The sequence below is a fragment of the Salvelinus namaycush genome, chromosome 7 (assembly GCF_016432855.1).
Source record: "Salvelinus namaycush isolate Seneca chromosome 7, SaNama_1.0, whole genome shotgun sequence".
NCBI lineage: Eukaryota > Metazoa > Chordata > Actinopteri > Salmoniformes > Salmonidae > Salvelinus > Salvelinus namaycush.
The window spans coordinates 13,138,974-13,164,570 of NC_052313.1; the positions used below are offsets into that span (position 1 = coordinate 13,138,974).

Sequence of the window (25,597 nt, forward strand, 5' to 3'; positions counted from 1 at the left end):
TCTTGGCAATTTCTCACATGGTATAGCCTTCATTTCTCAGAACAAGAATAAACTGACGAGTTTCAGAAGAAAGGTCTTTGTTTCTGGCCATTTTGAGCCTGCAATCGAACCCACAAATGCTGATGCCCCAGATACTCAACTAGTCTAAAGAAGGCCAGTTTTATTGCTTCTTTAATCAGAGCAACAGTTTTCAGCTGTGCTAACATAATTGCAAAATATTTTTCTAATGATCAATTAGTCTTTTAAAATTATAAACTTGGATTAGCTAACACAATGTGCCATTGGAACACAGGAGTGATGGTTGCTGATAATGGGCCTCTGTACGCCTATGTAGATATTCAAAAAAATAAAATGTTTATCTGCCGTTTCCAGCTACAATAGTCATTTACAACATTTACAATGTCTACACTGTATTTCTGATCAATCTGATGTTATTTTAATGGACAAAAAAAATTGCTTCTCTTTCAAAAACAAGAACATTTCTAAGTGACCCCAAACTTTTGAATGGTAGTGTAGTTTAAAATAATTAGCGAATATACCAATTTCTTGATCTCTTTGCATAACACATTTATTACAATACAAATGCCTACTTTGGTTGAGCCCAATCTCCATAAATTTCCACCGATAGGCCTACATAGAAGGGCCACTATTATGGCCATGGGAATACCTGTGTCAGCCAGCCAGTATCACTGTACTTACATGGAAAGAAGTGTGATATTTATCATCATGAACATTCATTCATAAAGTGATGATGAGTAGGCTAGATGTATCCACTATTACCGGTAGTAGGAAATATCTGTTAGATGAGTCAATATTTCCTGAAGAGGAGGTCAGGACCCTGTATAGTTCCTTGGCAGACGTCCACTTTCCTTGAGCACTTTGATGCAGACCTCAAGCTACGGCTGCAGCCTGCAGGACAGTTCTCTTCCCATCACAAAGCCTCCATGGAGAGGTGAACCTTCAGTCACAGTCATGATGTTAGTACCTTCAAACGTGTAGAGACCGTTTCAGGAGTGGAAGGGACACCTGCTAGATAGGACTTGGACATCCTTTTGCTCTAACTATCAAATAATAGAATAGAACATAACTGAATATAATACAATATAATATAAACGAATACAATATAACAAAAGTTACAGTGAATGACCAAACAGACACAGACCTTTAATGGACATTAAAGATGACGCTCTACATACATACTGTACAGTGGGCTGTAGATCTCATGTCACAGAGGGACGTGCGGTACTAATTTCACATGGAACAACGTGGTTGTGGCCCTGCCCACGTTCCACCGCTAGGGGTTACTGTTTGCTGCTGTTTCCACCTCAATGTTTTCATCCTCTTTATGTGTGTGGTCCCGTGACTAATTTCATTGGAACTTGCAGGACAAACGTCTTGGTGTTTCCTGCTTCGAGCTACCCCTTGACAGACGCTCAGAATGGCAGTAGAAAGTACAGGCTGTGACTTTGAATTTTCCTCCTAAATAATTGAGTCAAACTCACCGGATTTTGCTACATTTTTTACTGACACATTCCTTTGCCTTCAGCGCAACACGCCATTGGAGTTAGTTGGATTAAAAACCCGACAAAATAAGGTACATTCACACGTATACTTTTCTGTACTGTTGTCGTGCAGGATCTTTGCAACAACCGTTATCGTTTCCTTCCAACTTTGAGCCATATACAGACATACATCTGTTAAATTGTCATTACGTAACTTTTTCTTCTGCTAGAGCTGTCTAATTTAAAGCATAAACATAACGTCCAGCTCTCTCTCTCTCAAAAATTGTTCAACTAAGAAACGAAACTATTTTCTCCTGTTCTTTCCCGTATGTCTGTCTGTTCATGGAACATCCCCATGTTTGCTTTAACTTCCTTTCCACAGCCAGTTAGTCAATGTGAAGACATCTCGGTGTACTTTTCCACTTGTAATTTCACATGAGTGCTCCATGTTGAGACTATAGTCTTGTTATGGGACTTTATTTCTATACAGTCGTAGATTAACTCTAGGCTACAATGTAACCACTAGTTAGGCTACAGCAGGAATGCGTAGGTGCAGAGCCATGCAATTGTGTAACAAGAAAACCAGGGTGTTCTCTGGGGGTATTGTATCTGGGCATTTCCATGTAAAAGGACCCATGAGCACCAGCATGTGAAGTTCATAGGAGCATGTCAAATGAAAGTTAAGTCTATATTATTATTTTTTATTTAAGCATATAATTATTTATTTTTTACCATTTTCCATCCTACAAATTTGGAATAAGCAAAGGCTTTGATATCTGGTCAAACAGATGGAAAACATCGACCAAAAAAGTCTTAAAGGGTATTATAAATACATCAAAACACAATAATGTTGAAGTAAAGAACCCTGCCAACTACTATCAACACTTACAGTACGTTTAGTTTTGGATACATTTTTATGCCTTCTGCAAGTTAAGAAAACATTGTACCTTGAAGTTCCAGTACCAAAAACCCAAATCTCTAAGATAATTTCAAATTTCTCTCCCTCATGAGGAGGGAGGGTAATAAAAGTTGACAGAAGTAACAGGTAAAGGAAAACCTATTAATTAGTTGTATTTTTTGTATTTTTTTTTTTACTTATATACATTTTGTTTCGGTAACGGAATTTACGAAAAATCGTTAACGGAATTTCTGAAATACAATTGGCTGAAATGGGAAATCATAGTGGTCACAAACCACAGTTGGGTTCACAGTACATTAAAGCACAGCACAGTAGAGTACAGTTGAGAAAGGTAGAGTATAGTTCAGTACACAGCAGAGCACACTAGAGCTGAGTACACTGTACTGTGCTCTAGTGTACTGAACTCTACTGTGCTGTACTGTACTCTACTGTATTTGTACTTTGATGTCCAAAATTGTGAAACATAGACGTACGTGTATGATTGGTTCAGATTTGGTCCGGTCTGGATCAACCAAATTTGGTCTTGTTTGGGGGCAGAGCTCATTAAAACAATTATCCAGTGTGTAGAATAATACCCAAATATGCAAAGGATAATATTGCATATTTTTACAGTTTGTATACCTATTTAGGATACATCACCATGAAAAGAATGACATTCATATCTACAATTATGCATTTCTATGTAGTACAGATCAGGGACCCAAGGGATGAAATTCAATTACAGCAATTCTGTTACTGGGTGTAAATCCACTTCACTTACTGTAGTTTAATAACCCAAAGAGATGTTTTCAAAGTCAATGTGTCACACCATAGCTGACACCCCATTCTTTATAAAGACATAGTTGAATCTTAATTCAGAACATATATAATGTTCAGAGTTGTATGGTTTGTTAAACTTTGAAATCAATGTTTAATGTTTGGCATACATTTTATTTTAAAAAATCGGAGTCTAATTTCGTTACCTTGGAATTGTCCATGTCCTGTTTGCCATCTGTCCCTGGTCTATGGGAAACAAACCAACCATAAGAGTAAGCTTCTTTAAGCTACAACATAACCATGAATGAGGGGGTGGCGGGAAACACACCCTAAAATGACTGCCGTGTGGTAGATCCACCAGTCTCAATACACCAATGTCAGTTCTAGATTTTCAGAGACATTCTTAATTCAAATGTTAGGCCTATTTGCAGACTAAATGCTCCAGTGTCCAAATACTGTAGTTTCACTCATCAAGTTCTGTTTTGTTAGTTCTCAATGGTGCTGTTTACAGCCATACTTCCCAAGCCTGAGAAGTAGAGTTAAGAGGAGAAGTTATGTGAGTGTGTAGTAGTAGCAGTAGTACAGAGTTCCTCAGCCAGCTGTGGACAGCCAGTGTTGTTTGTTAATTAACAGTGGAGGTTTGAGGCGTCTGTACTGGACTGCTGGTTAGGCATTAGTCCAAATGCTGTCTCGCACTTCCTTTTTTTAGAGAAAGCTTTGTCATTATCAATTCCTCCCTGGGAGGATGTTTGTCTATTGTAGATGAGTGTCTCTGTGTGAATGTATAGCCCACAGGCTAACAATAGCGTAGTTGGTCCTTTAGAAATAATCCATACTGTTGCATAACAAATAGATCTCTCACCAATTAAACAACACATAGGCCTATTCATAAAAACAACTATTGAAATAGCTCAGTAAAGCCAAATGCCTATTTCCATGGCCGTCCTTGTACTTCATTTCCATCCTTTTATACCAGCAGAAAAGAGGACACTCTTGTTTAGTCAGGCTATGTCCCCCAATGTCTACAGCAGCTGACATGGCTCTCCTGGCTGATCTTTCACTGCTGTTTATCGAGAGTTTCCTGACCTCTAGGTCTGACCGCTGACAAGACGCATCGGGCTGCTGAGACTAATAATAATGCCATTCAGGTTGTTCAACATCCTCAAAATATTTTCCACAGGCAAGAATGTGTGTGTTTGAACAAACCAGGAAGAGGGCTATTTTTGATAGTAACATATTTGAGCTTGTCAGCACAAGTTAATTCAAGCCCAGTGTTGTAACTACGCTTGCAACATCTGGCGATCAGCAGTGAATGTGATGATACATTTTCTGTTTAATGTATTTATTTAGTGACCTAAAACCCCTGAACACGAACTTAACGTCTACTTTCCCCTTATGTGATTGTTCTTGTGATATTGGTTTGAGGATGCGGATTGGTCAGGACTTTATGTTCTGCATTCCAAATGAAGGAGTATGTAATAGCTTTGAACAAAAGTATTTCTGGAATGTTAAAAAGCGGTTCTGCCTCGGGATGCGCAGTCATTTTGCCATGCTTGCATGATTTGATTTTGAAACAAGCCCAGTGGGAGAATATTTGTTTATAATATCCCAGTCAAGCCTATGGGCTCTCTGCTCTGCTCTCTGTGGGTGTGGTGGGAAGGGAGGGGGGGCTGGAACTGAAGGTCTCTCAGTTGCACTTGTGCATTTTAAGAGGCTTTCTCCCTTTATGCGTCTTTACTATTACGTGAGTTGAATTATATCTCTGTGAAGACATTCAGTACAGCACAGTTTACTGGGAAGTGTTGAATTAGATCTCTCTGTCAAGACTTTCAGTACAGCACAGTTAACTGGGAACTGTTGTGTGAGAGAGAGCCAGCATGTTGTAGCCTACACCAAGCACCGAATGGCAAGGTCTGAAAGAAATGACTTAACATGCTAGCTGACCTCACTATGAAACAAAGGACAGTGTCACGCCACCAAACAAAAAGCTTTGTTTCTAACAGGAAAACAGACACGACACGATCAGCAAGTAACCAGCACAGTGCTTGACATGAACTTTTTTAGGACTGATTTCTTTACTTGTCTGAAAGCTCAAGTCACTGGTCCCCCCCCCCCCCCCCCCCCCAAAAATAAAAATAAAAATATATATATACAAATTCTGTAACACTGTTGGCCAAAAAGGTGACTGAAAATTGTGTTGTATGATGCAAGGAACCACTTCACAAAATAACATTCATTATTATCACTAGTATTGACAATGGAAGGCTGCTGGTCTCTGATCCCATGTGCAGTGCCTTCAGAAAGTATTCACACCCCTTGACTTTTCACAGTTTGCTGTGTTACGGTCTGAATTTAACATTTATTAAATTGAGATTTTACGTCACTGGCATACACACAATACCCCATAATGTCAAAGTGGAATTATGTTTTTAGACATTTTTACAAATTAATAAAAAAACGAAAAGCTGAAATGTTATGGCAAGCCATAATAAGTTCAGGAGTAAAACTGTGCTTAACAAGTCACATAATAAGTTGCTTAGACCGCAAAAGTGTTAAACATGATTTTTGAATGACTACCTCATCTCTGTACCCCACACATACAATTATCTGTAAGGTTCCTCAGTCGAGCAGTGAATTTCTAAAAACGGATTGACCGCAAAGACCAATGCCTCGCAAAGAAGGGCACCTATTGGTTGATGGATAACATTTTTTAAAGCAGACATTGAACATTTAATATTGAGCCTTGCAGCATATCAACATTAATACATTTGATTGAGGTGGCATTTGTAATTTCTCCATATTGTTTCAAGGCATCGATAGGCTTTGATTGAGACTGATGAAATTCTCTTTTCTCAATAAGGTCTTCAAGGTGATTTCATAATAGGCTACTACTACCTCTCTAGAGTGTTCACTACAAAGGCACTTCTTCCTGTCTTGGGGATCCCACTGGGCAGCTTCCTACAGGTCTCTACCTAGCCTGTGTGCTTCAAACTTCAAAGAGCCAGCGGAAGGTTATCTATAAATACCTCCAGTCCTCCATGCTGTGACAGGAGCCAGGGAGAATGTCACAGGCCCAGCGTGCGAGCGGGAGTGTGTGTGTGTGTGTGTGTGTGTGTGTGTGTGTGTGTGTGTGGTGTGGGGGGGGCGAGCGGGAGTGTGTGTGAGCTGTATGTGAGAAGAGGAGGAGCGGGAAGAGGAGGAGAGTGAAGTTATGCAGCTCTGGGTCCATCGGTTTGGAGAGAGGGGCTGAAGAGAGGATGAGGAATGGATAGTAGGGGATGTGGGGATGAGAAGAGATGGATAGTAGGGGATGTGGGGATGAGAGAGAGGTGGATAATAGTGAGGTATGAGGTAAAGAACTAAACAGGATAGAGTGGGCGTGTAGGTGACAGAGAGCATGGAGAGACTCGAGGGGGTGTGTTCGGGGGGGGGGGGGTGTAGGAGCGTAGCCAAATGTCTGTCATTCCAGGATGAGGTATCCTGCTGTGAGGCTGTTGACCCTCAATGACCACACTGTGGGTTCTCCTCTGTCACGCTAGCAGCTACAAACAACAATTCCCTCCACAACTGCTGAGAATCTGTGCTCTGCAATCAGCTCCATGCAGGATCAATGTATGAGGGCTGAGCTTGGGTTTTATTCCGGTGGCTGAAACGTTAAGACGGTTGTAGGCAGAACTGTAACATGATAGAGCAGGTATGCTCATTCTCTCATATGGAATAGAGTGCAGTATCCTTTCTCTATAGTACCTCTATACTGAACAAAAATATAAAACGCAACATGTAAGGTGTTGGTCCCATGTTTCATGAGCTGAAATAAAATATCCCAGAAGTTTTCCACATGCACCCAAAAAACATCTGTGTACAAATTTGTTTACATCCCTGTTAGTGACCATTTCTCCTTTCCCAAGATAATCCATCCACCTGACAGGTATGGCATATCAAGAAGCTGATTAAACAGTGTGATCATTACACAGGTGCGCCTTGTGCTGGGGACAATAAAAGGCCACTTTTAATTGTGCAGTTTTGTCACACAACGCCACAAATATCTCGAGTTTTAAAGGAGTGTGAAATTGGCATGCTGACTGCAGGAATGTCCACCAGAACTTTTGCCAGAGAATTTAATGTTAATTTCTATACCATAAGCCGCTGCCAACATCGTTTTAGAGAATTTGGCTGTACGCCTAATGCATTTATTTCAATTGACTGATTTCCTTATATGAACTGTAACTCAGTAAAATCTTTGAAATTCTTGCATGTTGCATATATATTTTTGTTCAGTGTATAATCTAATCTCTCTTATCTCTTGTCCACAGCAGTCAACCATGATGAGGATGGTTCAGTTGTCCACGTGAGCTCTGTCCAGGACCGGACGCTGTGGAAGGGTGCTGGGAGGCTTGACCTCTGACCTACGCTTTGACCTCAAACCTCTGAACTCTGACTGCTCCAGCTCAGGATGGAGGAGCAGTCCAGCTTCCCCAATGTCAGCATCCCCTGCTACAACGAGCAGAGGGACAAGAAGAAGCGCTACACTGTGAGTAATGAGTATAGTATAATAGTGTTGCTATGGCAATGGCTGTTCAGCAGGCAGTATTACAGACTGCAGTATACCTTGTATAGACATTATACAGAATGGTTATTAGAGAGTATTTATTATCAGTAGAAAGTAGGGCATCGGTGTCATTTGTCTAGGTCTATACTAAAATGTGTTTTCCTCCACATTTGTCCAGGTTTACAAAGTGATGGTCAACGTAGGAAGACATGAGTGGTTTGTCTTCAGGCGATACGCAGAGTTTGACAAGCTCTACAACACAGTAAGTGGAAGTGTTACAGTGTGATAAATGCATGTTGTCGTGAGACTCCAGGCTTCCTTTCTTACTGAACCTTTTCATCAGAGATCTGCTGACTAAACTGGGCAAAGCTCGATTTTGATCAAAATAGAATCTTATCCGATGTTTTAAGGAGTATTTTTCAGGCTGTGAGTGGGGATTTATGTTTAGTTGACATTTAGAAAATCAGGTAATTCAACTCTCATAATTGGGGAAAATGAAAGTAGAGAGTAATTTTGGTCTCTGTGACATCTATTTTTATATATACTTTCTGTAATCTGATTTGTCTGTCTTTTCTATTTATGCAGTTGAGGAAACAGTTTCCATCTTTGAACTTGAAAATCCCAGCCAAGAGAATATTTGGGGACAACTTTGACCCAGGTACCGTATTGATTAATCTGATAAAAGTACAGTATACTACCTGTAACTTCACTCTATTATAAAAATGTATTCAGTAGATCAGAATTCAATACAGACCCCTCTGTTTTCCACTGACCTTCAGCCAACTATTTTGTTTTATTTAAATTGCAAACAAATTAGCTCATTTGGGTATTAAAAACTAGATTACGGATGATATGAAACTACACCAGAAAAACTTTGCATCATATCTGCTCGTGTGTCTGTAGGTTGTCTTTCATTTGTGATACCGGGTCCATATCAAAAATTATATTTCTAAAATTGTCCATTTCTTATTTTTATTTTTTTTAGAGTTTATCAAGCAAAGAAGAACAGGTTTACATGAGTTCATTCAGAGACTGGTCTCACATCCTCAGCTCAGTATCCAGTAAGTATTGTATAACTGATCAGCTAGCTAAATAAGTTATTGAATTCAATTGAAAATAAACCAAATCGATCTGCCTCACTTTATGCAAGTGTGAAGCCCCCTATACAAGTAGGAAGTTACCCCTAGAAACTAATCTAAGGTCCGTTTTGTGTTTCCTCCCCTCTTGGTTACGGTTCTCCCTCTTGGTTACAGTTCTCCCTCTTGGTTACAGTTCTCCCTCTTGGTTACAGTTCTCCCTCTTGGTTACGGTTCACCCTAATGGTTATGGTTAAGATCTGGGGATGATAAGCTCAGAAGGAGCATATGTAACCCTGTCGTATCATGGCAGTATCTCCGGAACAGTGTTGAGATTCGTTACTTGAAAAAGTAAATATTACTTGTTACATTTCGCAAAAAAGTAACATATTGCTTTGTGTAGAAAGTAACATGTTATTACTTTCTGTTACTTTCATGGAAAAAATCGAAATCTCAGTTTGTTTGCTCTACCAAAGATAGTAAGTAGACTAACTCAAGTTTGATCACTAGTTTCTTCTTTCATCTGTGGTGATGCTTTCCTGTGCTAGTCTACAAGTGCTGTGCTATCATATGGGCTGCTTATTTAGCCATATACTGTAAGCCAAAAATCTGTACAGATTTCTTACCTTTTCATTCAAAATCGTTCTCTCAAGCCGCCAGTTCTGGTTTTAGACCGCACGTACACGGACCCATAGAGATGTATAGAGGGTCACTTGCCACTAGATGGTAGAGCCCTCTATGGGCCTTGCTATCACAGACGTGATGGCAAAAATCTAAATTTCACGTTTCAAAGTTTATTCGCCACGTGCAGAGGACGTAAAACTTTACAGTGTAATTCTTACCTTGAGAGCGCTTTCCCAACAATGCAGTGATAATAATATAGATCATTTTTACTTTATTTTTATTTAAATAGGCAAGTCAGTTAAGAACAAGTTCTTATTTTGTTGGAAACATGAATGCAATTACCTTATTCAATATGCAGGGATACTGGAGTGGTTGGGGTGGGTTTATACATTTTTATGGATGTAGCTGTTGTGACATTTCTCCAAACAGCCTTTCTCCACTCGCTGGAGAACTAGATGAGGAAACAAGTCGAGATCGGATCAAGGAAACACGCGCCCGGTAGAGAGATGATTCTGAAAGTAACACACGTTAGTTGACAAAGTAACTGTAATAATATTACCCAATTTCAAAAGTAACATGTTACTCATAAAAGTAATTTGTGACACGTTACCCCCAACACTGCTCCTGACCCAGTGATGTTTAACATGGAGTCTAAAAGCAGTGCTTCTCTAACAGCAGTGGCTTTGTGTATGTCTCAGTCAGACCCCTAACATGTGACCACTCTGCCCCTCTCTCTCTATCTCTCTATCTGATAGGCCTGATGTCAGAGCATTCCTGCAGATGGACAAATCTCAAAACTTCTCAGACGCATCGGAGGACGAAGATGACAAGGTAGGGGATGACAGGACAGTATGATGTGGAAAGGAGTAAGACTGTTTTATAGATTTAGTTGTCACGTCTTGAAACTGAAGAAATATGTCACATATGGATAACATTGAATAACATCTCTGCTCTGATTTTAGCATGAATGAGTACTTGATTAAGTATTCTATGTATTGGATATTGTATTGTCAATGTGTGATAATTTATTACATTCTACAACAATAACGCAGCAGTGTACAGTTGTCATTTGAGACTTCAAATCAAAGTTTATTTGTCACGTGCGCCGAATACAACAGGTGTAGACCTTACAGTGAAATGCTTACTTACAGGCTCTAACCAATAGTGGAAAAAAGGTATTAGGTGAACAATAGGTAAGTAAAGAAATAAAACAACAGTAAAAAGACAGGCTGTATACAGTAGCGAGGCTATAAAAGTAGTGAGACTACATACAGACACCGGTTAGTCAGGCTGATTGAGGTAGTATGTACATGTAGATATGGTTAAAGTGACTATGCATATATGATGAACAGTGATGTACTGGACCGTACGCACTACCCTCTGTAGTGCCTTGCGGTCAGAGGCCGAGCAATTGCCGTACCAGGCAGTGATGCAACCAGTCAGGATGCTCTCGATGTTGCAGCTGTAGAACCTTTTGAGGATCTCAGGACCCATGCCAAATCTTTTTAGTTTCCTGAGGGGGTATAGGCTTTGTAGTGCCCTCTTCACAACTGTCTTGGTGTGTTTGGACCATTCTAGTTTGTTGTTGATGTGGACACCAAGGAACTTGAAGGTCTCAACCTGCTCCACTACAGCCCCGTCGATGAGAATGGGGGCGTGCTCGGTCCTCCTTTTCCTGTAGTCCACAATCATCTCCTTAGTCTTGGTTACGTTGAGGGATAGGTTGTTTTTCTGGCACCACCCGGCCAGGTCTCTGACCTCCCTATAGGCTGTCTCGTCGTTGTCGGTGATCAGGCCTACCACTGTTAACGTCTGTAAACTGAATGATGGTGTTGGAGTCGTGCCTGGCCATGCAGTCGTGGGTGAGGAGGGGGCTTAGCACGCACCCCTGGGGAGCTCCAGTGTTGACGATCAGCGTGGTAGATGTGTTGCTACCTACCTTCACCACCTGGGGGCGGCCCGTCAGGAAGTCCAGGATCCAGTTGCAGAGGGAGGTGTTTAGTCCCAGGATCCTTAGCTTAGTGATGAGCTTTGAGGGTACTATGGTGTTGAACGCTGAGCTGTAGTCAATGAATAGCATTCTCACATAAGTGTTCCTTTTGTCCAGGTGGAAAAGGGCAGTGTGGAGTGCAATAGAGATTGCATCATCTGTGGATCTGTTTGGGCGGTATGCAAATTGGAGTGGGTCTAGGGTTTCTGGGATAATGGTGTTGATGTGAGCCATTACCAATCTTTCAAAGCACTTCATGGCTACGGACATGAGTGCTACGGGTCTGTAGTCATTTAGGCAGGTTGCCTTTGTGTTCTTGGGCACAGGGACTATGGTGGTCTGCTTGAAACATGTTGGTATTACAGACTCAATCAGGGACATGTTGAAAATGTCAGTGAAGTCACCTGCCAGTTGGTCAGCACATGCCCGGAGCACATGTCCTGGTAATCCGTCTGGCCCCGCAGCCTTGTGTATGTTGACCTGTTTTAAGGTCTTACTCACATCGGCTACGGAGAGCCTGATCACACAGTCGTCCGGAACAGCTGATGCTCTCATGCACGCCTCAGTGTTGCTTGCCTCGACGCGAGCATAGAAGTGATTTAGCTCGTCTGGTAGGCTCGTGTCACTGGGCAGCTCGCGGCTGTGCTTCCCTTTGTAGTCTGTAATAGTTTGTGAGCCCTGCCACATAAGACGAGCGTCGGAGCCGGTGTAGTATGATTCAATGTTAGCCCTGTATTGACACTTTACCTGTTTGATGGTTCGTCGGAGGGCATAGCAGAATTTCTTATAAGCTTCCGGGTTAGAGTCCCGCACCTTGAAAGCGGCAGCTCTACCCTTTAGCTCGGTGCAGATGTTGCCTGTAATCCATGGCTTCTGGTTGGGGTATGTACGTACAGTCACTGTGGGGATGACGCCCTCGATGCACTTATTGACAAAGCCAGTGACTGATGTGGTGTACTCCTCAATGCCATCGGAAGAATCCCGGAACATGTTCCAGTCTGTGATAGCAAAACAGTTTAGCATCTGCTTCATCTGCCCACTTTTTGTTTATGGACCGAGTCACTGGTGCTTCCTGCTTTAATTTTTGCTTGTAAGCAGGAATCAGGAGGATAGAGTTCTGGTAGAATAAAGATTTAGACTCTATGGCCTCGCTTACGTATGTCTGCGTTTTTAACCTGAATCATCTGTTCTCTCTGGTTTGCAGAACAGCTCTACCTCCAGAAATATTAACCTGGGACCGTCTGGAAATCCACAGTAGGTTACACAGTCTCACGTTGAATTGAGGCCTGCAGATATTTCTGTTGTGTTAATGTGTTTTCTGGATGTCATTTTCCTTTTAAGTAACCTTTGCAGGTCTTATCGTAGCCATTCATTTGTTCAAAAAATTTCACTTATTTTGTTTGCTTACCTTTTTTTGTTTTCCACATTTTAGTGCAAAGCCCACAGACTTTGACTTTCTCAAAGTCATCGGAAAGGGGAGCTTTGGAAAGGTATGTGATTATGCATAATACAGTATATATACACACTACCGTTCAAAAGTTTGGGGTCACTTAGAAATGTCCTTGTTTTTGAAAGAAAAGCAAATAACAGTGTAGACATTGTTGTAAATAACTATTGTAGCTGGAAATGGCTGAGTTTTAATGGAATATCTACATAGGCGTACAGAGGCCCATTATCAGCAACCATCACTCCTGTGTTCGTACGGCACGTTGTGTTAGCTAATCCAAGTTTATCATTTTAAAAGGCTAATTGATCATTAGAAAACCCTTTTGCAATTATGTTAGCACAGCTGAAAACTGTTGTGCTGATTTAAAGTAACAATCAAACAGGCCTTCTTTAGACTAGTTGAGTATCTGGAGCATCAGCATTTGTGGGTTCGATTACAGGTTCAAAATGGCCAGAAATAAAGACCTTTCTTCTGAAACTCGTCAGTCTATTCTTGTTCTGAGAAATGAAGGCTATACCATGTGAGAATTTGCCAAGAAACTGAAGATCTCGAACAACACTGTGTACTACTCCCTTCACAGAACAGCGCAAACTGTCTCTAACCAGAATAGAAAGAGGAGTGGGAGGCCCCGATGCACAACTGAGCAAGAGGACAAGTACATTAGAGTGTCTAGTTTGAGAAACAGATGCCTCACAAGTCCTCAACTGGCATCTTCATTAAATAGTACTTGCAAAACACCAGTCCCAATGTCAACAGTGAAGAGGCGACTCCAGGATGCTGGCCTTTTAGGCAGGACTGCAAAGAAAAAGCCATATCTCAGACTGGCCAATAAAAAGAAAAGATTAAGATGGGAAAAATAACAGACACTGGACAGAGGAAGATTGAAAAAAAGTGTTATGGACAGACAAATCTAAGTTTGAGGTGTTCGGATCACAAAGAAGAACATTCGTGAGATGCATAACGAATGAAAAGATGCTGGAGGAGTGCTTGATGCCATCTGTCTAACATGGTGGAGGCAATGTGAGGGTCTGGGGGTGCTTTGGTGGTGGTAAAGTGGGATATTTGTACAGGGTAAAAGGGATCTTGAAGAAGAAAGGCTATCACTCCATTTTGCAACAACATGCCATACCCTGTGGACGGTGCTTAATTGGAGCCAATTTCCTCCTACAACAGGACAATGACCCAAAGCACAGCTCCAAACTATGCAATAACTATTTAGTGAAGAAGCAGTCAGCTGGTATTCTGTCTATGATGGAGTGGCCAGCATAGTCACCGGATCTCAACCCTATTGAGCTGTTGTGGGAGCAGCTTGACCGTATGGTACGTAAAAAGTGTCCATCAAGCCAATCCAATTTGTGGGAGGTGCTTCAGGAAGCATGGGGTGAAATCTCTTCAGATTACTGTACCTCAACAAATTGACAACTAGAATGCCGAAGGTCTGCAAGGCTGTAATTGCTGCAAATGGAGGGTTCTTTGATGAAAGCAAAGTATGAAGGACATAATTATTTTTTCAATTAAAAGTCATTATTTATAAACTTGTCAAAGTCTTGACTATTTCCTATTCATTTTGCAACTCATTTCATGTATGTTTTCATGGAAAACAAGGACATTTCTAAGTGACCCCAAACTTTTTGAACAGTAGTGTATATTACAGTCACTTTGAATGTCTTTGGTCCAGTGTTAATTTCGTCAACAAGAATGTTTATTCTTCAAACACTTATTTTTCAGTGGCAATTGACGAGACTATAACTTACTAAGTAGTCCCATTTCAGTTTACTAAAATGAGGTGATACAAAATGATCTCTGTGACAAATCTGACTACGGAGTGGACTAAACAAGAGTTTTTGGAGAGATTGAGTGATACGTACAATTTAATATTAGCAGCACAGATGCGCTAAACAGTTGCCAATAGCCTTCTAGTTAGCTACCCTTTTCCCGGTTAGGAAACACAAGCTGCTATACAAAATTAAAAACGATAGCGGCATTGAGTTTAATCGTAAAACAGCAGTCTAGCTATGAGGATAGAAAAGTAGGCTGTCTTTGAATTTGTAGTCTCGTTCAACCCTCCCACTTTCCCCACTGCATTTCATAGCCAGGTTCTGAATCAGATTCTGTAGCCAAGTCTCCTTTTCCTCAGAGAAAACGTCTTGATTCTAGCCCTTATGGCCCATAATACTGGCGCTAGGTATATATTTGTTTGTGCATTGGCGGGTCACATTTGATATTTATAAAGCGTATTGCGGGGCGTTCTAAAGATAGGCTACTTGCGGACCGGACCATTAACCATTTGATAGGCTACACCTTATTCAGCCATGTTACCTCATTAGCTAGCTATAGCTAATAACCTGCAGGACGCAATGTTTTTGAACATTCAGATAAAAATATGATCTGTAGAGCAAAAATGCCTCTGACATGTTGAATAAGGAATAACGTTTGCTCTAATCATGGACTGAACGTGGCCCTGGTAACATTACCAGTAACCTATATGCAAACATTTGGTGGCACAGAAAGAAAGGGAAATGGATGGCAAACAAGTTGACTAAATTCCTCTAGCTACTACACTATATCTGACTAGATAAATAACTGTATTTTGAGTTAATGTGAACCGAGAGACTCCAACTTGAGCACTGGGACTCGGACTTCAGCCATCAGTCATTATCTCCCTTTCGAAGTCATTAGCCCGGTTCTACTTTAGGACACCAATGTGGCTGTGGCGTCTGTGGAACGTTGATAACAATGTCAATGATGTGACCGAGTGATGGAGGTACAACCCAGACTACTTTGTCTAGACTTTGCGGCACCATCTGGTGATTGTGCTTGTCTCTATCTCTGTGTCTCTGTCTGTAATGTACAGTATCCATGTAGGCTGAATTTGGAATTTACATGTCCACATTTTTTATATACAGTGCATTTGTTTTTTTTGTTACAGCCTTATTCTAATATTGATTAAATTGTATTTTTTCCTAATTAATATACACACACAATACCCCATAATAGCAAATGTAATTAATATTAGATTTACATTTCACATTTACATACAGTAATAGTCCAAAGTTTGGACACACCCACACATTCAAGGGTTTTTATTTTTACTATTTTCTACATTGTAGAATAATAGTGAAGACATCAAAACTATGAAATAATACATATGGAATCATGTAGTGACCAAAAAAGTGGAAAACAAATCTAAATATATTTTATTTGAGATTCTTCAAAGTAGCCACCCTTTGCCTTGATGACAGCTTTGCACACTCTTGACATTCTCTCAACCAGCTTCATGAGGTAGTCACATGGAATGCATTTCAATTAACAGGTCTTGTTAAAAGTTCATTTATGGAATTTCTTTCCTTAATGCATTTGAGCCAATCAGTTGTGTTGTGATAAGGTAGGGGTGGTATACAGAAGATAGCCCTATTTGGTAAAAGACCAAGTCCATATTATGGCATGAACAGCTCAAATAAACAAGTCCATCTTTACTTTAAGACATGAAGGTCAGCCAATACGGAACATTTCAAGAACTTTGAAAGTTTTTTTTCAAGTGCTATGATGAAACTGGCTCTCATGAGGACCGCCACAGGAAAGGAAGACCCAAAGTTACCTCTGTGGCAGAAAACACGTTCATTAGAGTTACCAGCCTCAGAAATTGCAGGCCAAATAAATGCTTCACAGAGTTCAAGTAGATCTCAACTGCTCAGAGGAGACTGCATGAATCAGGCCTTCGTGGTCGAATTACTGCAAAGAAACCACTACTAAAGGACACCAATCAAAATAATAGACTTGCTTAGGCCAAGAAACACGAGCAATGGACATTAGACCGATGGAAATCTGTTCTTTGGTCTGATGAGTCCAAATTTGAGATATTTGGTTCCAACCGCCGTGTCTTTGTGAGACGCAGAGTAGGTGAACGGATGATCTTCGCATGTGTGGTTCCCACCGTGAAGCATGGAGGAGGAGGTGTGGGGGTGCTTTGCTGGTGACACTGTCAGGGATTTATTTAGAATTCAAGGCACACTTACCAGCATGGTTACCACAGCATTATGCAGCGATACGCCATCCTATCTGGTTTGCTCTTGGTGGGACTATCATTTGTTTTCAACAGGACAATGACCCAAAACACATGTCCAGGCTGTGTAAGGGCTATTTGACCAAGGAGAGTGATTGAGTGCTGCATCAGGTGACTCGCCCTCCACAATCGCCGACCTCAACCCAATTGAGATGGTTTGGGATGAGTTGGACCACAGAGTGAAGGAAAAGCAGCCAACAGGTGCTCAGCATATGTGGGAACTCCTTCAAGACTGTTGGAAAAGCATTCCTCATGAAGCTGGTTGAGAGAATGCCAAGAGTGTGCAAAGCTGTCATCAAGGCAAAGAGTGGCTACTTTGAAGAATCTAAAGTCAAAAATATATTTTGATTTGTTTTACACTTTTTTTTGGATACTACATGATTCCATATGTGTTATTTCATCGTTTTGATGTCTTCTACAATGTAGAAAATAGTAAAAATAAAGAAAAATCCTTGAATGAGTGGGTGTGTGCAAACTTTTGACTATTACTGTAAGTATTCAGACCCTTTTCTCAGTACTTTGTTGAAGCACCATTGGCAGCAATGACAGCCTCAATTCTTCTTGGGTATGACGCTACAAGCTTGGCACACCTGTATTTGGGGAGTTTCTCCCATTCTTCTCTGCAGTTCCTCTCAAGCTCTGTCAGGTTGGATGGGGAGCGTCGCTGCACAGGTATTTTTAGGTCTCTCCAGCGATGTTCGATCGGGTTCAAGTCTGGGCTCTGGCTGGGCCACTCAAGGACATTCAGAGACTTGTCCCGAACCCACTCCTGAGTTGTCTTGGCTGTGTGCTTAGGGTTGTTGTCCTGTTGGAAGGTGAACCTTCGCCCCCAGTCTGAGGTCCTGAGCACTCTGGAGCAGGTTTTCATCAAGGATCTCTCGGCACCTTGCTCCGTTCATCTTTCTCTTGATCCTGACTAGTCTCCCAGTCCCTGCCGCTGAAAAACATCCCCACAGCATGATGCTGCCACAATTCTTCACCGTTGGGGCCATGTTTCCTCCAGACGTTACGCTTGACATTCAGGCCAAAGAGTTCAATCTTTGTTTCATCAGACCAGATAATCTTGTTTAACATGGTCTGAGAGTCCTTTAGGTGACTTTTGGCAAACTCCAAGCAGGCTGCCATGTGCCTTTTACTGAGGAGTGGCTTCTGTCTGGCCACTCTACCATAAAGGCCTGATTGGTGGAGTGCTGCAGAGATGGTTGTCCTTCTGGAAGGTTCTCCCATCTCCACAGAGGAACTCTGGAGCTCTGTCAGTGATTATCGGGTTCTTGGTCACCTCATTGACCGAGACCCTTCCCCAATTGTCTGGGCGGCCAGCTTTAGGATGAGCCTTTGGTGGTTCCAAACTTCTTCCATTTTAGAATGATGGATGCCACTGTGTTCTTGGGGACCTTCAATGCTGCAGAACTCTTTTTGCACCCTTCCCCAGATCTGTGCCTCAACACAATCCTGTCTCGGAGCTCTATGGACAATTCCTTTGACCTCATGGCTTGGTTTTTGCTCTGACATGCAATGTCAACTGTGGGACCTTATATAGACAGGTGTGTGCCTTTCCAAATCATGTCCAATCAATTGAATATACCACAGGTGGACTCAAATCAAGTTGTAGAAACATCTCAAGGATGATCAATGGAAACAGGATGCACCTGAGCTCAATTTTGAGTATTATACCAAATTTACTTATGTAAATAAGGTATTTCTGTTTTATATTTTTAATACATTCGGTAAAATTTCTAAACCTTTTGTGCCTTTGTCATTGAGGTATTGTGTGTAGATTGATGAGGAAAATGTTTTCTTTAATCCATTTTAGAGTAAGGATGTAACGTAACAATGTGGATAAAGGGAAGGAGTATGAACACTTTCCGAATGCACTGTTGTTGGGAAAAGAATACGATGTTATGCAGAAAAATATGTTGGTTGGACAAGACTATTTATGTTTGTGGACATGGAAGCCAGTGATTTATGTTTACTATAGTTTGAGGCAATACAAATGTAATGTGACTAAAATGTAAGGCATTTAGTTGACTAAAATGGCCAACTGTGTCATTTTGACAATAACTAGATTAAATCATTATTCAAATGTATATTTTAGTCAAAATGAATAAAACTAGACAAAATCAACAAAGTGCCAAAATTAGCATTGCTTTTGTCTTAAAGTAGTTCACTGTGAAGAGAAACTCCACAGCAACACTAACAATGACATTGTTTTTGTTTGCTCTTACCAGTGTGGTAAGGAATACTGTTTTACTTCTTTGTCTATCAGTAGATGGCCTTTCCATTTGGGAAGTGATAGTCTTACAGTTCTGTAATTTCACTGCCTCTTTGTTGGAACTGTATTGTCCCTGATGTGGTAACTGAGGGGTTTTAACAACAATTGAACACCATACTTTTATATTCTCTCCCACGTGAAGGTTCTCCTTGCAAAACGGAAACTGGACGGGAAGTATTACGCAATCAAGGTCCTGCAGAAAAGGGTCATTCTCAACAGGAGAGAGGTAATTTATTCTGAAGTGTTATTACTCTGTTTCTCAATGTTGGGTGCGTTATTTCTATGTTCACCCCACCAATACCATTTCTCCTGTTTCCACCAGCAAAAACACATCATGGCGGAGCGCAACGTGCTACTGAAGAATGTAAAACACCCATTCCTGGTCGGCTTGCATTATTCCTTCCAGACGACAGACAAGTTGTACTTCGTCTTGGATTTCGTCAACGGGGGAGAAGTGAGTAGTTTCACTCCTATGAATAATGGAGACCCACCGTGTTGAGTCACTGAGCTCAAGGAGGGAAACTCAGAATAATACAACACCGGAAACCTGCTGAAAAGGTCCCTGGGAAATGACCCCTGACCTGAGTCCCAGTGGTGCTGGTCAGGGGTTGGAACCGAAATTATTTTCCAATCATTTCGTTCCGTTCTACAGTTCTGACCAGGAAAATAAAGTTCCGAACCGTTTCGTAACCAAAAGAAAGTAGCGGTTTATATCGTTCCTTTTTAAACCTCTGAAATAATTTTTATTTATTTTTTCAGGTGTGGAGAGAGGTTGGAGGAAGCTTGCCTTGATGGGCATCTTGTTATGACATGCATTATCGGAATTAGGCCCACATAATTATACCAATGGAGGAGTGGCTTCTATGGATGAACTTTGAACTTCCGAGTTTGTTTAGCCGTGGACCAGAGCTAGTTCTAGTGCTGTTCTGCACACACAAGCTTGTTAGTTAGCTAGCAACTACCTAACAAACTTGTGTGTGCAGAGCAGCACTAGAACTTAAACATGTTTAACCTTTTTGTAGTTAATAAATCCAATGTGAAACGTGATAACTATTGTATCTCGTCGGGCAGAAATTTCAGTGATCAATTGGTAAACTCTGATTTACCTCCCCAAAATACCCCCAGACAACATCTATTTCCAACTCTACCGGATGGAAACTGCAAGTGTAATGGCTGTGTTGTAGATGTAGATCCTTCAAACACCCTCAAACAGGGAAACCGATCCCAATCAAAGGTGTTATCACGTGCTCCACTAAGGCAGTTATTTATCTTATAAAGTCCTTGTGGTAAAAAATGATGTGTGTAATACGAAGCGCAAATTAAAAGTAAGAATCTCTGAGCATCGTAGCACCATTAGTTGCAAAAATTTGATGTACCCAGTTGCAGCCCACTTTTTGGAAGCGAACCACTCTATTTCGTCCCTTCGCTATATCAGCATCAAACACATCACCCTCCCTTGGAGAGGGGGTGACCTTGACAATTTATTGTTAAAACGAGAGGCTGCCTGGATCTTTATTTTAAAGACCCTTGCTCCCGTCGGTCTCAACATAGACTTTGATCTGAAGCCATTCTCGTGATTAGTGTGTTTTTGCTATCCATTGTAAGTGTTTGTTGGCCTATGTAGCCAAATTGTATCTATGATCGTATGTTATTCATTCGTGCTTTTTATAAGTTCTATTTATATCTGTAAATCAACCAATGTTATCAAGCCACACCTGGCCGTTATTACAGACACCTGTCTGTGTCCTTTCAAAGTATTTAATCTAGTGACCCGCAGTGTTTGTCATTATACCCTGATGAAGGCGGCTTGTCTGTCAATGTCGGTTATAAAATGATTGCATCTGAGCTCCTAGAGTGTGAGGCTCTCCTTTTCTTTTTCAACTATTGTAGCCTTAACTAGCATTAAAAAAAGTGAATCTATTATTTTAAACATCTCTCCCTAATTTCTGAATCATGCTTGTAACATTGTCAGTAGGCTAGAGTAACCTACATTGGGCTCCAAAATTACTGGCACCCCTGACTGGCAATGCACAAACAATACTTAAAAAAATATAAACAATATAATTATAGAGAGAAACTCAAAATACCAACGTGAGAAATACTGTACTTTATTAATGTTTCCATGGAACCCATCAAAATCATTTATTGAGTTAATAAAAAATCAGTGTCCTCCAAATCAAGGTTTCACAATTAATGGCACCCTTAAAGATTATTGTAAATAACCTCTACCTAAATTAAATTAAATTCCACTTATTTAAGTGGAAGGAACTAAGTCTTAAGGAACTATATTGAGCCATTACATCACTTCCTGTTTCACTAGGGTATAAAAATTAGGTAACACGCATGCAATATCCCTTTGTCATCCAACACCATGAAGGAAACAAAAGAACTGAAAAGAACTGGCAGTTCAAAAGAGACAGATGGTCGTAGACCTTCATAAATCTGGTAATGGCTACAAGAACAAACACAAACGATTGAATATACCACTGAGCACTGTCAGGGCAATTATTTAAAAAATCAAAAGATATGGAACAGTTGAAAACCTCACGGGTAGAGGACACATTTATTTTGCCCCCCAGGATAGGGAGGAGGATGGTGAGAGAAGCAACACAATCCCCCAAGAATCACTGTGAAAGAATTGCAGACCTTGGTGGCGTCTGAGGTCACCGTCTTGGGGTCACCAGGTTTCAAAAAGCACCATTAGATGCCACCTCCACAACCATAGGCTCTTTGGAAGGGTTGCCAGAAGAAAGCCCTTTCTGACCCCAAGACACAGACGCAAGCTCTTGGAGTTTGCCAAAAGTCATTTAAATTATGACTGAAAGAAGGTGCTCTGGTCAGATAAAACCAAAACTGAACGTTTTGGTCAGATACAGCAATGGCATGTTTGGCGTCGAAACAGAGATGTATACAAGGAGAAGCACCTCATACCCACGGTGAAATATGGTAGTGGGTCAGTGATGTTTTGGGGCTGTTTTAATTCCAGAGGTCCAGGGGCACTGGTTAAGATTGATGGCATAATGAATTCCACCAAGTATCAGGCAATTTTGGCTGACAATCTGATTGCCTCTGCCAGAAGGCTGGGACTTGGCCATAGGTGGACTTTCCAACAAGACAATGACCCAAAACATACCTCAAGATCCACACAGAAATGGTTCTGTGACAACAAAATCAATGTTCCACTATGGCCATCTCAGTTGCCGGACCTCAATCCAATCGAAAACCTGTGGGCTAAGTTGAAGAGGGCAGTTGATAAACGTAAACTCAAGAATATGAAGGATCTTGAAAGGATCTGCATAGAGGAATGTGTTCCTTAACCTTGTCAAACATTACAGGATAATACTCCATGCTGTTATCCTTGCCAGAGGTGTTTGCACTAAGTACTAAATGAGGAGTGCCAATACTTATGAAACCTTGATTTTGGTAAAATTTATTTTGTATTAAATAATTGTATGATTTTGGTTGGTTCCAATGAAACATTAAATAAGTACAGTATTTCTCACATGTTGGTATTTTGAGTTTATCTCTATAATTACACTACCTGTCAAAAGTTTTAGAACACCTTCTCATTCAATGGTTTTTCTTAATTTTTTACTATTTTCTACATTGTAGAATAATAGTGAAGACAGCAAAACTATGAAATAACATGGAATCATGTAGTATCCAAAAACATGTTAAACAAATCAAAATATATTTTATATTTTAGATTCTTCAAATAGCCACCCTTTGCCTTGATGACAGCTTTGCATACTTTTGGCATTCTCTCAACCAGCTTCAACTGGAATGCTTTTCCAATAGTCTTGAAGGAGTTCCCATATATGCTGAGCACTTGTTAGCTGCTTTTCCTTCACTCTGCGGTCCGACTCATCCCAAACCATCTAATTTGGTTGAGATCGGGGGATTGTGGAGGCCAGGTCATCTGATGCAGCACTCCATCACTCTCCTTGGTAAAATAGCCCTTATACAGCCTGGAGGTGTGCTGGGTCAGTGTCCTGTTGAAAAACAAATGATAGTCCCACCAAACCAAACCAGATGGGATGGCATATCGCTGCAGAATGCTGGTTAAGTGTGCCTTGAATTCTAAATAAATCACAGACTGTGTCACCATCAAAGCACCCCATCACCATAACACCTCCTCCATGCTTTACGGTGGAAAATACACACAGGGAGATCACCCGTTTTACCCACACGCATCTCACAGACACGGCGGTTGGAACTAAAAATCTTCAATTTGGACTCCAGACCAAAGGACAAATTTTCATCGCTCGTGTTTCTTGGCCCAAGCAAGTCTCTTCTTATTATTGGTGTCCCTCAGTAGTGTTTTTTTTTAAAGCAATTTGACCATGAAGGCCTGATTCACGCCGTCTCCTCTGAACAGTTGATGTTGAGATGTGTCTGTTACTTGAACTCTGTGAAGCATTTATTTGGCCTGCAATTTCTGAGGATGGTAACCCTAATGAACTTATCCTCTGCAGCAGAGGTAACTCTGGGTCTTCCTCTCCCGTGGCGGTCCTCATGAGAGCCAGTTTCATCATGGCGCTTCATGGTTTTTGCGACTGCACTTGAAGAAACTTTCAAAGTTCTTGAAATGTTCCGTATTGACTGACCTTCATGGCTTAAAGTAATGATTGATTGTCGTTTCTCTTTGCTTATTTGAGCTGTTCTTGCCATAATATGGACTTGGTCTTTTACCCTCACAACACAACTTATTGGCTCAAACACATTGAGGAGGAAAGAAATTCCACAAATTCACTTTTAAGAAGGCACACCTGTTAATTGAAATGCATTCCAGATGACTACCTCATGAAGCTGGTTGAGAGAATGCCAAGAATGTGCAAAGCTGACATGAAGGCAAAGGGTGGATATATGAAGAATCTCAAATATAACATTTTGGTTACTACGTTATTTCATAGTTTTGATGTATTCTCTATTATTCTACAATGTAGAAAATAGTTTAAAAAAAGAAAAACCCTTGAATGAGTAGGTGTTCTAAAACTTTTGACCGGTAGTGTTTATTGTTTATATTTTTTAAAGTATTGTTTGTGCATTGCCAGTCAAGGTTGCCAGTAATTTTGGAGCCCACTGTATGTAACGTCGTCAGTAGGCTACAGTAACCTATGTAAAGTTGTCAGTAGGCTATAGTAACCTATGCTTCAGAGGGGAGGGGCAGGTAGCCTACGCACACCTACTGGCAAAGATTTCCAGCTGGCAGGCAGACACTGGAATACGTTTCTGAGGGACAAAGTGCATAGGAGCTTTGTTGTAATTTTTTTGTGAGACTGGAAAGAAATGTCCGGAATGTAAAATAACGTTATTAACCGGTTCCCATGCTTTTAAAATAATGGTTCTGTTCCGGAACAGTATAGATCATTCCGTTTGGATTCTGTTCCTCTAATCTGTTATTTTCCGGTTTTTGGTTCTGTTCCCTGAACCGGTTACAACTCTTGGTGCTAACAAAACAGACTGGTTTTTAATCATAAAGAAGCAGTGTTATTCAACTTTGGCTGAAGACATTTCTTATGTCCAGTGGTACAAAGAACATAACTCAAGGTAGACGTAACCACTTAATGCTGATCCAGGATATGCTGCTTACCCCTATCCCAATGTTGACAGTAAACTGTAAACATTTACATAGAGTTTATAGTCTGTTTATTTTCTACACTATTCAAAAAGAATCAGCTGTGACCCACTCCCAATCTACCATTTAAGTGTTAAAAAAACCATACATTTCAAAGCTTCCTTTTCAATAAAATGAACTGTGCAGTGTATTTGGTGGGAGCTGAATTTCCACATTTGAATAAGCACATCCTGGCCATTAGTGCAACGTTGGCCAATGTAACTCCTATAAAAATATTTATTAGCATTTTTATGCCGTTCTGGGACTGTCAGAAAGAGCCAAATCCAAGAGTGATTGACAGGATGATTGAAGGTTTGTAATGTTTCTCTAACCTTGGTATAATGGCCAGTCTTTATAAATATTTTGACAGTATTAAAATATTATAGATATCTACAAAAAAGCTACTGAGGTCTATGGATTTCCCTTAGCCTACAAATCTGGGATCAGGCTATGTGCTTTAGCTAACTCCTTTCATTATTGTTGTCATCAGTATGTGCTTTAGCTTGGGGGAACTAGGCTCAATATCTCCTCCGAAACCGCTGAATCTGTGTTGCCTTTCCAGTTTTCCAGGGCGCAGAGACTAATCTCATAGTTCATCCCCTCAACGTGCTGCTTGAGTCAATTGTAATTGTGATGTGGAATTTGCAGACGGGGCAGGAAGTTTGACCCACGGCTCTGTGTCATGACTCGGCTACAATTGTTGTTAGCAACCTGGGCTAAATATCACACCATACTCTTACCATGTCCATTAGTTTATTATGATGTACTGCCAAAATAAACTG

General features: G+C 40.8%; 1 protein-coding gene across 2 annotated transcripts in view; it reads left to right on the plus strand.

The window, feature by feature from the left end:
* The first annotated feature begins 1,384 nt into the window (after nucleotides 1-1,384).
* The window catches only part of sgk3 (serum/glucocorticoid regulated kinase family member 3), a 33,756-nt gene continuing 9,543 nt past the window's right edge, over nucleotides 1,385-25,597 (plus strand). Inside the window, exons 1-10 of one of the 2 annotated variants that reach the window (XM_038997548.1) lie at nucleotides 1,385-1,594; nucleotides 7,491-7,708; nucleotides 7,905-7,988; nucleotides 8,312-8,384; nucleotides 8,712-8,787; nucleotides 10,182-10,257; nucleotides 12,621-12,670; nucleotides 12,849-12,906; nucleotides 19,341-19,424; nucleotides 19,521-19,652. In XM_038997548.1, the coding sequence (XP_038853476.1) occupies nucleotides 7,631-7,708; nucleotides 7,905-7,988; nucleotides 8,312-8,384; nucleotides 8,712-8,787; nucleotides 10,182-10,257; nucleotides 12,621-12,670; nucleotides 12,849-12,906; nucleotides 19,341-19,424; nucleotides 19,521-19,652 (711 nt within the window). In that variant the 5' untranslated portion in view covers nucleotides 1,385-1,594; nucleotides 7,491-7,630. The remainder of the gene's footprint in view (nucleotides 1,595-7,490; nucleotides 7,709-7,904; nucleotides 7,989-8,311; nucleotides 8,385-8,711; nucleotides 8,788-10,181; nucleotides 10,258-12,620; nucleotides 12,671-12,848; nucleotides 12,907-19,340; nucleotides 19,425-19,520; nucleotides 19,653-25,597) is intronic. The other variant, XM_038997549.1, reaches the window with a different exon arrangement.